This window comes from Schistocerca piceifrons, chromosome 4 (assembly GCF_021461385.2).
Source record: "Schistocerca piceifrons isolate TAMUIC-IGC-003096 chromosome 4, iqSchPice1.1, whole genome shotgun sequence".
Lineage (NCBI taxonomy): Eukaryota > Metazoa > Arthropoda > Insecta > Orthoptera > Acrididae > Schistocerca > Schistocerca piceifrons.
This window is the reverse complement of record NC_060141.1, coordinates 429,057,297-429,070,871: the sequence shown is the minus strand read 5'-3', so window position 1 is coordinate 429,070,871 and position 13,575 is coordinate 429,057,297. Positions and strand designations below refer to the sequence as shown.

The window sequence follows — 13,575 nt, the reverse complement described above, 5'->3', positions numbered from 1 at the left end:
AAATAAAACTTGAGTGGCAAAGGAAATGTGCCATTTACAACAACAAAACACCATGCACACACAAGCGTCTGCCAACAGCAAAAATATGTCAAAGGCCTTAGGGCGAAGACTATGTAATTCTTAGTAACAATAAAATGCTTTCTATGAGCGTGACATCACAACTGTTTACATTAGGTTCGTTTGACAAGTTGCCAGTGGGCTCATGTACATGCGCAGTTGACTCGTGTATGAGCAATATCTTCTCCTGCTTCCAACTACTTGGAGTGTTTCTGTTAGCTGGATTGGCAGTAGCAGCAAGCAGCCAGATGCTAACGAGAAAAAATTTCCTCGCACGCCCTAACCGCCAGATTCACGCATGCGAAAGAGGGGGTTAGTATCTATGTGATCCATGTTTGCGTTAAGTTTCCTCTTCGTGTACGAGCTCCCATGTCAAATGAAAACAAAACGGATTTCTGTGGCTAGGAGCTGTCAAGTGAATGAAAATACATTCACATAATTAGGGAGGGCAAAAACTTTTATTAGTTTCAGTTTTATGATTTTATTTTATTTCCAAGTAGTTAGCAGTCAAGCATTAATTGCCTTGCAGAACAATGAAGCTGTTTTTGTCAGTTTGCTAAAGAAATTTGGCTTTATTAATCTTTCCGCTGAGGCACTCAATTTATTTGAAACGAAGTGTTTCATTCCACAATATTGGCTAGTTTCAACTGTTCGCTGAATTTCAGGTGCACATTTTCATCCTCTGCCTTGTATGGCATTATGCCATAATAAAGAACCAAATACGACATAGTACAGTATTGGTACTCCAAGAAAATTTACCTCCCAAAAACCACACTGAAAAGCTTAATATCAGATGGGACCTACTTCATTGTGAATCTGGAAAAAACCAATGTGCACTTCAAGCTGAATTATGCATTTTAGTGTGGTTTACGAAATTCTGATGCTCTTGAAGTATCCTCTGAGTTAAAACCGTCTTTTGCCTGCCCAATAAAACACGGGCATTACTGGTAAGTGTGAAAGATGACCTCGGTTTGAGGAAGGCTGGCATATACCAAATTCCCTGTGAATGTGGGAAGACTTATATTGGACAAACAGTACACAACATCGAAGATCGTTGCCAAGAACATCAGAGGCACACTCGACTGAAATATCCAAATAAGTTGGCAGTAACAGAGCACTGTTTGGCCGAGAAACATGAGATGGATTATGAGCGTACCAAGATCCTGGCTCAGACCTCTAAATAGAGGGACAGCTTTATAAGGGAGGCTATCGAAATTCGCACCAGTGAAGATCTTATCAACCGAGATTGCGGGTACAGTCTCAGCGAGGCTTGGGACCCGGCATTGAATGTAATTAGGAAGACTCTCAGCAAGAAGTACGACCTGGCGTCCAGGGCGGACGTAGCAAGCACAATGACACTACGACACATTCCGACACCCACGTCTTCGCGACCACCTTTGCGCGGGCGCGGACGGCGAAGAGAGTGGCCGGGGGGGGGGGGGGGGGGGGGGGTTAAATCAGCCGCCTGCCCTCAGGAGCTCAATTCGTCAGCACACCTGACAATGGCGACATGTCTGATCGCCGAAATTTGTGCCCATTGGACACTATGAACCGTTAGTATACCCATGGACTGTTAGAGCAACAAATACGCCCGGAGAAATTGAAGAATCACAAATAAACTTAACCCAACTCTAGAAGTATACAACGCAGGATTCAGCGACCACCAAGCTGTCATTCTAAAGGTTGATGTTAGCAAAGATGCCTCAAACCCAGTCCTACCTAAAACTTTATGAAGGTTTTTCACTCAAGATAACTTGAACAAGCTAAATGCCTTCCTTTGTAAAGAAAAGTGGACAGAGATGTACGCAGCCAATGATGTCAACATGAAATTCAACATATTTCTTGAGAAAATGATCCACCACTTTGAACAGGCTTTTCTACAAAAACCACTAAGAATAAATGATAGTAATAGAAACAAGACTTGGATTACACCAGCTATAAAAATCTCATGCAAACATAAAAGAATACTCCATATGATATGTAAACGAAGTATTGACTCCTACCAACTAACCGAATACTATAAAAACTACACATGTATCCTAAGAAGAGTGATAAGACAAGCAAAAAGGATGCAAAATGATGAGTACATTGACAAATCCAGAAATAAAGTAAAAGAAATGTGGAATATCATAAAAAGGTAAAGAGGGGAAATGAAAGCTACACACATGAACATAGAAATCAAACTCAATAATGAATTTATATCTAATCGCAAAGTTGTGGTGAACTCTTTCAACAATTTCTTTACAGGCACAGCTGAAAAATTGGTCAAAAATAATCCTAACACAAACTACCAACCAGGAAACCAAAAATATCACACACATGCAGAGTCAATTTTCATTACCAAAGTCACTGAAAATGATGTTGAAAAAGCCCTCAGAGAGTTAAAAAATTCATATTCAGCTGGAATTGATGGTATCCCAGTAGCTGTAATCAAAAATTGTGTACACACAATTGCTGAACCATTAACTCACCTCTGTGACTGTTCTTTCCAGGCAGGTGCTTTCCCTGAAGCTCTGAAACTTTCTAAAGTAATTCCTGCCTTCAAAAAAGGTGATAATAAAGATATGAATAACTGCAGGCCTATCTCAATCTCATCCGGCTTTTCTAAAGTATTTGAAAAAATAATGTACAAAAAACTGATGGACTTCATTGAAAAAAAAAGAGGAAAAAAAGATTTACTAAGTTTAGCTTAACATGGGTTCAGAAGCAACAAATCTACTGAAACTGCAGTATACGGTTGCTTAAATACACTATTAGATCTGTTAGATAAAAACAACCCATAACAGGCATATTTCTGGATCTGTCAAAGGCTTTCGACACTGTTGACCACAAAATATTGCTGGAAAAAATAGAACACTATGGTATCAGAGGAATTGCAAAACTATAGAGCAAGGTGTACCACAGGGCTCAGTGTTGGGACCTCTGCTTTTCCTCCTGTATATTAATGACTTGAGCCTGAATGTAGATGCACACAAAACAATAATATTTGCTAATGACACAACTGTACTCCTAAAAGGGGAGAATACAGAGGCTGTGCAGAAAGCTGTGAACACTGTGAACTTGACCACTGAACAACTCATCAACTGGGCTAAAATCAACAGATTAACCTTCAACACCAAAAAGAGAGCTTCCATGATCTTTCACACAACACAAAATGCAAATTCCTCTCAGCCACTTGTCACTGTAAATAATCAGCCAATAGATACTGACACTGTTTTCAAGTCCCTGGGTCTGTGGGTTCAAGATAACCTGAAATGGAATACACATACAAGAAAGGTAAATGCAAGAATTAATACTGGCTGTTATGCATTGAGTGTACTAAAATCATGTGCTGGGCTGAAAACATTAACCAGTGCGTACTACGCTTACATACAAGCCCACCTAAAATATGGTGTGATATTCTGGGGAAATTCTCCAAAAACCCTGAGCACATTCAAAATCCAGAAGAGAGCAATGAGGATTATTACTGGGAGCAAACCCAGAGACTCCTGCAAACCCATAATCAGAAGGTTGGAAATCCTTACACTGCCTTGCCTATACATTCTCGAGACTTTAAAATTTTTCAGAAACCACTCATCAGTCGACGTGCAGGCAGAGAAATCAGGACGTGCTCAGTGTAAAGACACTTCAGCTATCAAGATGTTAGCAGTAAATTTTCAGTGTGTTCGGAATAAAGTTCCTGAATTTACTGCCCTCCAGGAAGCGTGTGGCACGGGACTGAGACCTGGCTGAACCCTGAGATAGGAAGTTCTGAAATGTTTAGTGAGGGTTGGAACATGTATCAGAAAAACAGATTGAACACTGTAGGAGGTGGTGTCTTCATTGCAGTTGATAAAAATATTGTGTCTACTGAGGTCGAAGCAGAGTGTGATTGTGAAGTTATCTGGACACGTTTAACAGGGCTAGGAGAAATAGTTATTGTTGGGTGTTATTACCGGCCACCAGGTTCCACCGTTACAGTTCTAGCATCATTCAAAGGGAGTCTACATTCTGTATCGCAGAAGTACCCGGATCATGCTATAGTAGTCAGAAGTGACTTCAACCTACCTAGTATAGGCTGGGATGTCTATGGATTCATTACAGGTGGTACAGACAAGCCATCGTGTGAATTACTTTTGAACACATTATCCAAAAACTGTCGAGCAGCTAAATCGACAGCCAACGCGTAATGGAAATATTTTGGATCTGGTAGCCACGAACAGACGAGACCTCATCGACGGTGTCAGTGTTGAGAAGGTATTAGTGATCATGATGTTGTCATTACGACTATGGTTACGAAAGTTAAAAAGTCGGTCAAGAAGGCTAGGAGAGTATTCTTACTAGAAAGAGCAGATAAGCAGTTGTTAGCATCCTACTTAGTAAATGAATTGACTTCATTTACTTCCGGTATGATGGACGTGGAAGAATTATGGGCAAATTTTAAACACATTGTAAATTACGCATTGGACAAGTATGTGCCGAAAAAGTGGGTTACGGACGGAAAACACCCACCGTGGTTTAACAGCACAATTCGGAGAATGCTCAGGAAGCAAAAGCAGTTGCACTCGCGATACAAGAAAGATCGGGAGAATGAGGACAGGCAAAAGTTAGTAGAGATTCATGCTGCTGTAAAAAGAGCGATGCACGAAACATTCAACCACTACCACCGTCATACCTTAGCAAAAGATCTTGCTTTAAACCCAAGAAAATTCTGGTCTGTCGTAAAATCGGTAGGCAGGTCGAAGGCTTCCATCCAGTCACTCATTTATCAGTCTGGCCTGGCAACAGAAGACAGTAAAACGAAAGCTGAAATTTTAAATTTAGCATTTGAGAAATCTTTCACGCAGGAGGATCGTACAAACATACCGCCATTTGAGTCTCGTACAGATTCCCATATGGAGGACATAGTGATAGACATCCCTGGGGTTGTGAAGCAGCTGAATGGGTTGAAAATAAATAAATCGCCAGGTCCTGATGGGATTCCAATTCAGTTTTACAGAGAGTACTCTACTGCATTGGCTCCTTACTTAGCTTGCATTTATCGCGAATCTCTTGCCCAACGTAAAGTCCCGAGCGACTGGAAAAAAGTTCAGGTGACACCTGTATATAAGAAGGGTAGAAGGACAGATCCTCAAAATTACAGACCAATATCCTTAACATCGGTTTGTTGCAGGATTCTCGAACATATTCTCAGTTCGAATATAATGAATGTCCTTGAGACAGAGAAGTTGCTGTCCATGCATCAGCACGGTTTTAGAAAGCATCACTCCTGCGAAATGCAACTCGCCCTTTTTCACATGATATCTTGTGAATCATGGATGAAGGGTATCAGACGGTTGCCATATTCCTTGATTTCCAGAAAGCGTTTGACTCGGTGCTCCACTGCAGACTCCTAACTAAGGTACGAGCATATGGGATTGGTTCCCAAGTATGTGAGTGGCTTGAAGACTTCTTAAGTAATAGATCCCAGTACGTTGTCCTTGATGGTGAGTGTTCATCGGAGGTGAGGGTATCATCTGGAGTGCCCCAGGGAAGTGTGGAAGGTCCACTGTTGTTTTGTATCTACATAAATGATCTTTTGGATAGGGTGGATAGCTATGTGTGGCTGTTTGCTGATGATGCTGTGGTGTACGGGAAGGTGTCGTCGTTGAGTGACTGTAGGAGGATATAAGATGACTTGGACAGGATTTGTGATTGGTGTAAAGAATGGCAGCTAACTCTAAATATAGATAAATGTAAATTAATGCAGATGAATAGGAAAAAGAATACTGTAATATTTTAATACTCCATTAGCAGTGTAGCACTTGACACAGTCACTTCGATTAAATATTTGGGCATAACATTGCAGAGCGATATGAAGTGGGACAAGCATGTAATGGCAGTTGTGAGGAAGGCGAATAGTTGTCGTCGGTTCATTGGTAGAATTTTGGGAAGATGTGGTTCATCTGTAAAGGAGACCACTTATAAAATGCTAATACGACCTATCAGGTCGAATTGAGGGAGGACGTAGAAGCAATTCAGAGGCGGGCTGCTAGATTTGTTACTGGTAGGTTTGATCATCAAGTGAGTGTTACGGAAATGCTTCAGGAACTCGGGTGGGAGTCTCTAGAGGAAAGGAGGCGTTCTTTTCGTGAATCGCTGCTGAGGAAATTTAGAGAACCAGCATTTGAGGCTGACTGCGGTACAGTTTTACTGCTGCCAACTTGCATTTCGTGGAAAGACCACAAAGATAAGATAAGAGAGATTAGGGCTCGTACAGAGGCTTATAGGCAGTCATTTTTCCCTCGTTCTTTTTGGGTGTGGAACAGGGAGAGAAGATGCTAATTGTGGTACGAGGTACCCTCAGCCACGTACCGTATGGTGGATTGCGGAGTATGTATGTAGATGTAGTGGCTACTGACTCCAGAGTTGTACAAAATAATGAAATACATAAACACAACACCAGGAAAAACTCAAATGTGCATGTTTTATGTACAAACACTCAACTGTGTGTGGGGAGGAGGGGGGGGGGGGGAGGAGAGCTTTCCATATGGGCCTCCAACTGTTCAGCAATCCTGCCACTAGTATTAAGTCCATCGATGACAACATAAAATTTAGCAAAGCCGTGAAGTCATACATGTTGTGTCACTGGTTTTACTCTATAAATGAATATTTATTATAGTAATCTTGCTATTTGTGTTAAATTGAAAACATTGAGCAATTGGAGTGAAGTAAGCTTAACCAACATTTGCAATATAATACATTAGGGTACTATATGTTAATGTATGAAAACAATGTTAACTGATATTTTCCGACATCTGCAACACACTTTGTACCAACAGATCACATGGAATAATAAATAAATAGATACTTCATTCTCAACACACTATGGACAAATGCGCGTTCAGCAGGTTAATTTAACTGTAGAAAGACATCCCTAGCAAAGAGGTTGAAAGCAGTCAGGTAGATTGGGTTAGAATAAAATATCAAAGAAGTTGTGCTGGTGAGACTCATACATGTGCAGTGCTAACCCAAAAATAAATGTACATTAAATATAATCTGTCCCAGAAACCATTCGGTATAGAGCATTTTTTTCCATATGAAGTTTTTTGCTTCAAGTGAGCATCTCACTCATGTCCCTGAAGATTGATCATTCTTCATGGGATTCTCTGTAGGTGTCTGGTTGTAAATTTAATGTGTTGTGGTAATTACTGACATCAGCAGCTTTCATATGGCACATCATAAGTGCATGTTGTATGATTGGTTCATTTGTTATTAATTTTTATAAACTGTTATAATTCAGACATTTATAACTTTGAAAGTATAAACTTGAGGATCAGAATTAAAGTTTCAATGAGCTTCTCTCATCACCTCAGTATCTTTGGTGTATCTGTTTTTTTGAACATATCTGTAAGGCTTGTTACGGCTGTGGTCAGTCACAGCTTCCAAGCACACCTGTGCTTTCCCACACGACTGGCTAGCAGGCTCCACTTTGGCCAGCCAGCCACACCATCAGGTATACTCATCTCTGCCTTTCGTCTCACCATCAGCCACTTGTAATATCACATTGTGTGGGTTCTTACAGACATATAAGTGGGAGCAAAATGAGAAAGAGGCAGAGGGGAAAATTAAGAAAACTCTTCGTTATTTCAAAAGTAATCGTGACAACTTCATGGAAAAATGTTTGCAGCTGCCTATGGAACCACGATTGTACCCAGGGATGCACCCTTCTTCCAAAGCAAATCAACAGCCATGGATGTCTTTCTTCAGGGCTGTAAATAAGTGAAAATCGCATGGAGAGGGATCAGGATTGTGTGGAGGAAGAGTAAGGGACCTCCCAGTGAAATTTTTGTAGCGGAGTTGAAACAATCTTGGCTGTGTGTTGGCATGCATTATCCTGCAACAGAATCATGACTTCAATCGACATTCTTGGTTGCTTGGACGTGATGCACTTCAGTTTTTTCAAAGTTTCCATGTACCATTGTGTGTTAATTGTGGCACTGTGTTCTAGAAAGCCAAAAACAACAGGGCCTTGCAGTTGAAGAAAAACTTTGTGTTTCCCTGAGCTGGGGTGCACGGCTTTGGATTTTTTCAGTAGGGGTGTACCCATCTTCTTCCATTCTTGGCTCTGACACTCACCAGCTCTAAATGATGACACCGTGTTTCATTTCCCATGGTAATATGGGACAGGAAACAATATTCTTCATTATGATACTGTTCCAGGAGCTGCAGTGATATCAACATCCTGTTCAACTTCTGGTCCTCCTTCAAGCTGTGGGAAACCCACTATGATCAGATTTTACAGAACTTCAGATGCTTTGTCATGATGTTATGAGCAGTACTGACTGATGCTCTACATGAGCCACAAGTCTTCTACTACCCATCATCGATCATTTCTGATGGCAGCATCCACCAGAGCAGTGAGAGAAGGGCTAATAATTTTTTGATAATGCGGAGCCACAGTCATAATATATTTCTTTAAAGTCAGTACTGCCATTAGACTGTTGTTTATTTACAATGTTACAGTTACATTTACACTTACACACTCATGATTTCAGCTACAAAGTGCCATTATCAAGTGTTTTAAGTGTTATAAACTGCCTAAGATGGCTTACTGTCGTATTAAAATACACTATTAGACACATTGTCTAAGAGTCGATATTTCTGGCAGAGCCTACTGCTTTGTTTCATTACTGAGTACACCATCTTGACTTTAAAGAGAAGGGTTAATGACACAGTGAGCCTCTCCTGGCCGACTGCTGTGTTCCAGTGACACCCGCCCTTGTCAAAACAATTCATCCCATGCAAACATACATGCTCATGGCATACTGTGTTCACTATACAAAGCAGGCATTCGGGTATAAATTTCACTTCCTTACACTCCATCTACAGTTAAAAATGGCTCTATTCCTTGATGTTCCTCTTTCCCAGCCCCACAGTGAAGTTGAAAGCATGATGAGCATGTCTAATAGACACGTGGCATAGCAGTTAACATTCATACTGTACCTGTGTTACCAACATCCACCACATGCTCATTAAATAGTCTGTCTCATTTTCATTTGACTGCCTTTATTCATAAAGTTCCTTGTGAGTGGAGTTTTCTTTCTACAGAATTCCGAGTCCACATATCTTCATGAATTTCAGAGTACAGAATATGATGGATAGTCAATCTAATTAGATTTTGAGTTTTTGGAGTGGAACACCTAAAAAGCTTAAGCAACTCCTGAAAATACTACAAAACTGTTTTCAGAATGTATTTGCACCACAAAATACCCTACCATACTAAAATTTTACTTGTACTACTTGAATGACTTGACTGTATCTTGTGAATTTAGAGAGAATTTGAATAGTATAACATATCTACAAATTGGTATCCAAAATTATTAGGTTGGTGCAAAAGTTTGTAGCATTTTTGTTTTGCATGTTATTCCAGTTGCAATGGCTGATTGCGACGGATTGTCAGTTTTTATTTATAATTCACTGTTGCTGTTTAAGTTTCCATGTTGTCATTTGGAGATAGTGAGTGGAGCAGTGGATGCTAGAAAATGGAGTGACAAGTGTAGAAATCAGAGCATTACCAACATATTCTTCTGTTAGAGTTCAGTAGAACAGTGACAGTAGTGGAGGTAACCAAAAACACTTGCACCGTCTATGGGTATAATGCCATTGGACAGCATAACAAGAAAATGAATTTCTCGTTTTAAGGAGGATTGTTTTGACATTACTGACTCTCCACATTCAGGAAGACCTTCAAGGTTTCATGAAGATTGTTTAAATGCATTAATCTATAATGATCCATGTCAGTGTACCCAAGAACTGGCTGGACTGGCAAGATGCTGGAGTTGGTGGTTGTGTGTGTGTGAGGTGTGCTTGCTTGTGCACATGCACATCTTTCTTTACTGACAGAGGCTGTGGCTACATGTGAGCTATATGTGAGTGTCTTTTAATCATGCCTGTCTGCAACTTGACACGTCGTCTTTATGGGAAGTAGCAATCTATCTTTTCCTACATTGTCTATATCGAACAGCTTTCAAGGAACTTCCTGTCTGGCTGAAAATGTGCTCTGAACTTGGCTGAATGACTTCTTCACCTCAACTCTGTGATTTCTACAGTTGTGGAATAGAAAAGTTACCCCAGCATTGGCAGGCTGTTATAAATAGTCAAATAGAGTAGATTATTGATGACTAAAGTCTCTGTTATGTTTCTGTTGTGTTTATTAAACTTCTGGAAAAATGCTATGAACTTATGAACCAACCTAACGTATGGGTCTTGCTATGGTTAAGTGTGAGGGATTATCAAATTACACAGTGTGATATGAGGAGAGCTACAAGTTAGCATGCACATGCACAGAGTATGGAGAATTCCCTAACCATTGATGTCAGGAATTTCATGATAGCTTCCCAACAAGCTGAATAGCAATAGACATGTAAAATGGTAAGTAAATACACTAGAGGACTATAGCATGTGTTTTACTAACAAACTGAAAAATAGCAAAGATAACCTGCTTACATTCCAAAATAAATTTTACATCTGTGTTGGAGTGTGTGCTGATTTGAAACTTCCTGGCAGATTAATACTGGAACCTGGGAAAGACAAAAGTCTCAGGTTTGAGTCCTGGCCCAGCATGCAGTTTTATTCTATCAAGAAGTTTACATATATTGTTGTTGTAAAAATCTAGAATTATTTTTAAGTGGTTATGTTATTGTTTGATACAAATTTTAAGCATTGTATATTTTAATAAGTTAAAATTAAGTTTTATTTCTGGTTACCAGTATTTATTTTACATATATGTTTGTTCTGTGCACATTGCTGTAATCAGCAATTTTTTTTAATGTCTCTGTTGCTGCATTTATGCACACAATGCATTTCTGTGGCACTGGAGCTTAATTTCTGTGCCATATTTAGTCTGCCATTCTCTGTTTTAGATAACCCATGTTACACTATGTTTTGACCATTCTTCGATGTTAGCCTGCACCATTGCAATGTTCACATTCTCAACAGTGGTTTGCGTACAGTGCGGAAAAATTGTTTTAAGGCCAGGCACACATTCCTTGTAATTTTTTATACGTGTTTCTGTGTGTATCGAAATAATACTGCAAAAATTTTATGACATCTGTTCTTTTCGTGCAATTGTTGTTTGTAGTAAATAAATCTGTTCTCATCTTACATTTATACTATATTAATTGGGTGATAACTATTTGTTGACAGATGTTATTCACACGTCAGGAAAAGGACATCTTCAAGACAATAAGTCTATAGCAGGCATGAACGCGTAAGTATGTAAAATTGCGGAGAGACAGGCCAGTACTTTACAGAAGGCACAGTTCATAATGTTACTGATTGAAACACTAAAAGTAGAAAATAATAATCCTTCTAGTTTTTAGAACTATATGTTCCTTTTTCAATGAAAAAAGGTATGTTTGTTGGAGGAAAGTCAGAGCCCTATCCTCCCACCCTCAGTTCACATGTTCTCTTGGTTGAGAAAGATTCGCACCTGCCTGATTCAAGGAGAGGGAGGCAAATATGAAGGGAAAAGCATCAGATTGAGTAAGTCCATTGCTAAGCACTATGCCAGTTTCAGTGGGGAGATAATGGAAGGGACAAATGAAAAATATTGAATTAAAGACGGAGATGAAAAGAAGGGAGAATTTTGCAAGTAAAGTTAAAAAAACAGGGAATCAAAGGGAGACTGGCTGTACATCAGCCGTTTGCGTACCTGTACCTCCCGTGTTCACCTGGCTGCTGCCCTCTCCCCCCTCTGGCAGGCACATAAGATGGAACATCCTGTTCTAAATTACGTTCTGGTGACCCCACTGCACACTTTCTGTGCTGACACGGGCTGCTTGATCAGCACCTGCCTGTGTGAGATTGACCAGTGGGGTACGTATCCATTGGAGGAAAAGAAAGGAGGATAGATTGGAAATGTGAAAATGTGTGCCATAGGTAGGGAAAGATGCTGCACCTGCTTTCTTTTACACTGTGCACCCCCCAATTCTGTGTTTGGAGTAATTTTTCTGCCTTTGTAGACATGCATACATTTCCTATTCATTTTTATTTCATCCTTACCCCTTCTGCTATTAAATGAATTTACTGGTAGACTTTAAACTGAAAGTTGGAATTCCATTTCTTCACTCAAGTATCTGCAAGCCCTTCTTCAGTATGTATTGTTTCAGTAACTTTTTTCTTCTGTTCCAGTATTTTTATGTGCTTTTCTCTTTCACCTCTGGCTCCATATTTGCATTAGGCTGTGTGTCTCCTTTCTAACTCTGACTTGTTATCTACCTTGTACACCATTTCGAACTTCTCAAGCCTCATTTGTTACAGGAATTTCAGTGGTAATTTTCATATTTTTTTCCTGTATTATCTCCCTTAGTGCATTTTCATGAACAACATTATCATTAGTTTCACTAAACTTCTAATTTTTGTTGTATATATGTCCCATAACTCTGACGCGAGAGCATTTCCACTCAAGTTAGAGAGGGTTCTTGATTCACTTCATAGGAAGTACCAGAAATTAGTTATATGTGGTGACTTCAGTATTAATTTTGTGTGTGATTGTGCAGGAAAAAGGATGTTGGCAGATCATCCTAAATTCATGTGATCTGATACAGACTGTTTTTTTTCCAACTAGGGTGCAGGGGAACAGTAGCACAGCCATAGACAATATTTTTATTCATTCTTCATTACTAGACAGGCATTCTGTTCGTAAAAGGGTGAATGGCATTTCAGACCATGATGCACAAATTTTAAGACTAAAAGGCTTTTGTACTCAAATAAATGTCACATATATTTACAAATTATGTAGGAATGACAGTGGAGAGTTTCTTAAACCTCGTCAAGAACAGGAGTGGCAGGATGTTTATAGTGCTGATAAGATAATGACAAATGTAATGTGTTCCTTAACACATTTCTCATGCTCTGTGAGAGTTGCTTTCCATTAGAATGTTCTAAACGAGGTACTAGCAGTAAAAGGCAGCCTGTGTAGCTGACAAGTGGGATAAGGTTATCATGTAGAACAAAGCGGGAATTATATCAGAACATTAGAAGTAGTCAAAATCGAGCTACAGTAGCCCATTACGTACAGTATGATAAGGTACTTAAAAATGTTATGAGGAAGACAGAGTATGTAGTATGCAAATAGAGTAGCTAATTCATAGGATAAAATTAAAACCATGTGATTAGTTGTGAAGGAAGTGGCTGGTCAGCAGCCAGCACATGGCCGACGATATAAAGTCAGTTTGTAGTAAAAATACTTCTGTTACTGATAAATCAGATAGATGGATAGTATTTAATAATAATTTTCTGAGTATTGCTGGTGAATTAAACAAAAATTTAATTTCTGCAGGGAATCATATAACTCTCTTGGCAAATACCTTTCCAAGAATGATGTCTGAAATACTCTTCTGTAATACAAAGGGGAGATTGACTCAGTAATTAAATCACTCAAGACTAAGGAATCTCATGGATATGATGGAGTGCCTAGCAAAATATTAAAGTACTGTGCTGCACATATTAGCCCTGTACTTAGTTATATTTGTAATTTTTCCTTTAGGAATGTTC

General features: G+C 39.5%; 1 protein-coding gene across 4 annotated transcripts in view; it reads left to right on the top strand.

Annotated features, from left to right (window-relative positions):
- Positions 1-13,575, top strand: part of LOC124795078 (alpha-tubulin N-acetyltransferase 1-like) — a 102,102-nt gene that overhangs the window by 34,762 nt on the left and 53,765 nt on the right. For all 4 annotated transcript variants that reach the window (XM_047258895.1, XM_047258894.1, XM_047258893.1 and 1 more), the window contains one exon: positions 11,224-11,287. In XM_047258895.1, coding sequence (XP_047114851.1) covers positions 11,224-11,287 — 64 coding nt within the window. The remainder of the gene's footprint in view (positions 1-11,223; positions 11,288-13,575) is intronic.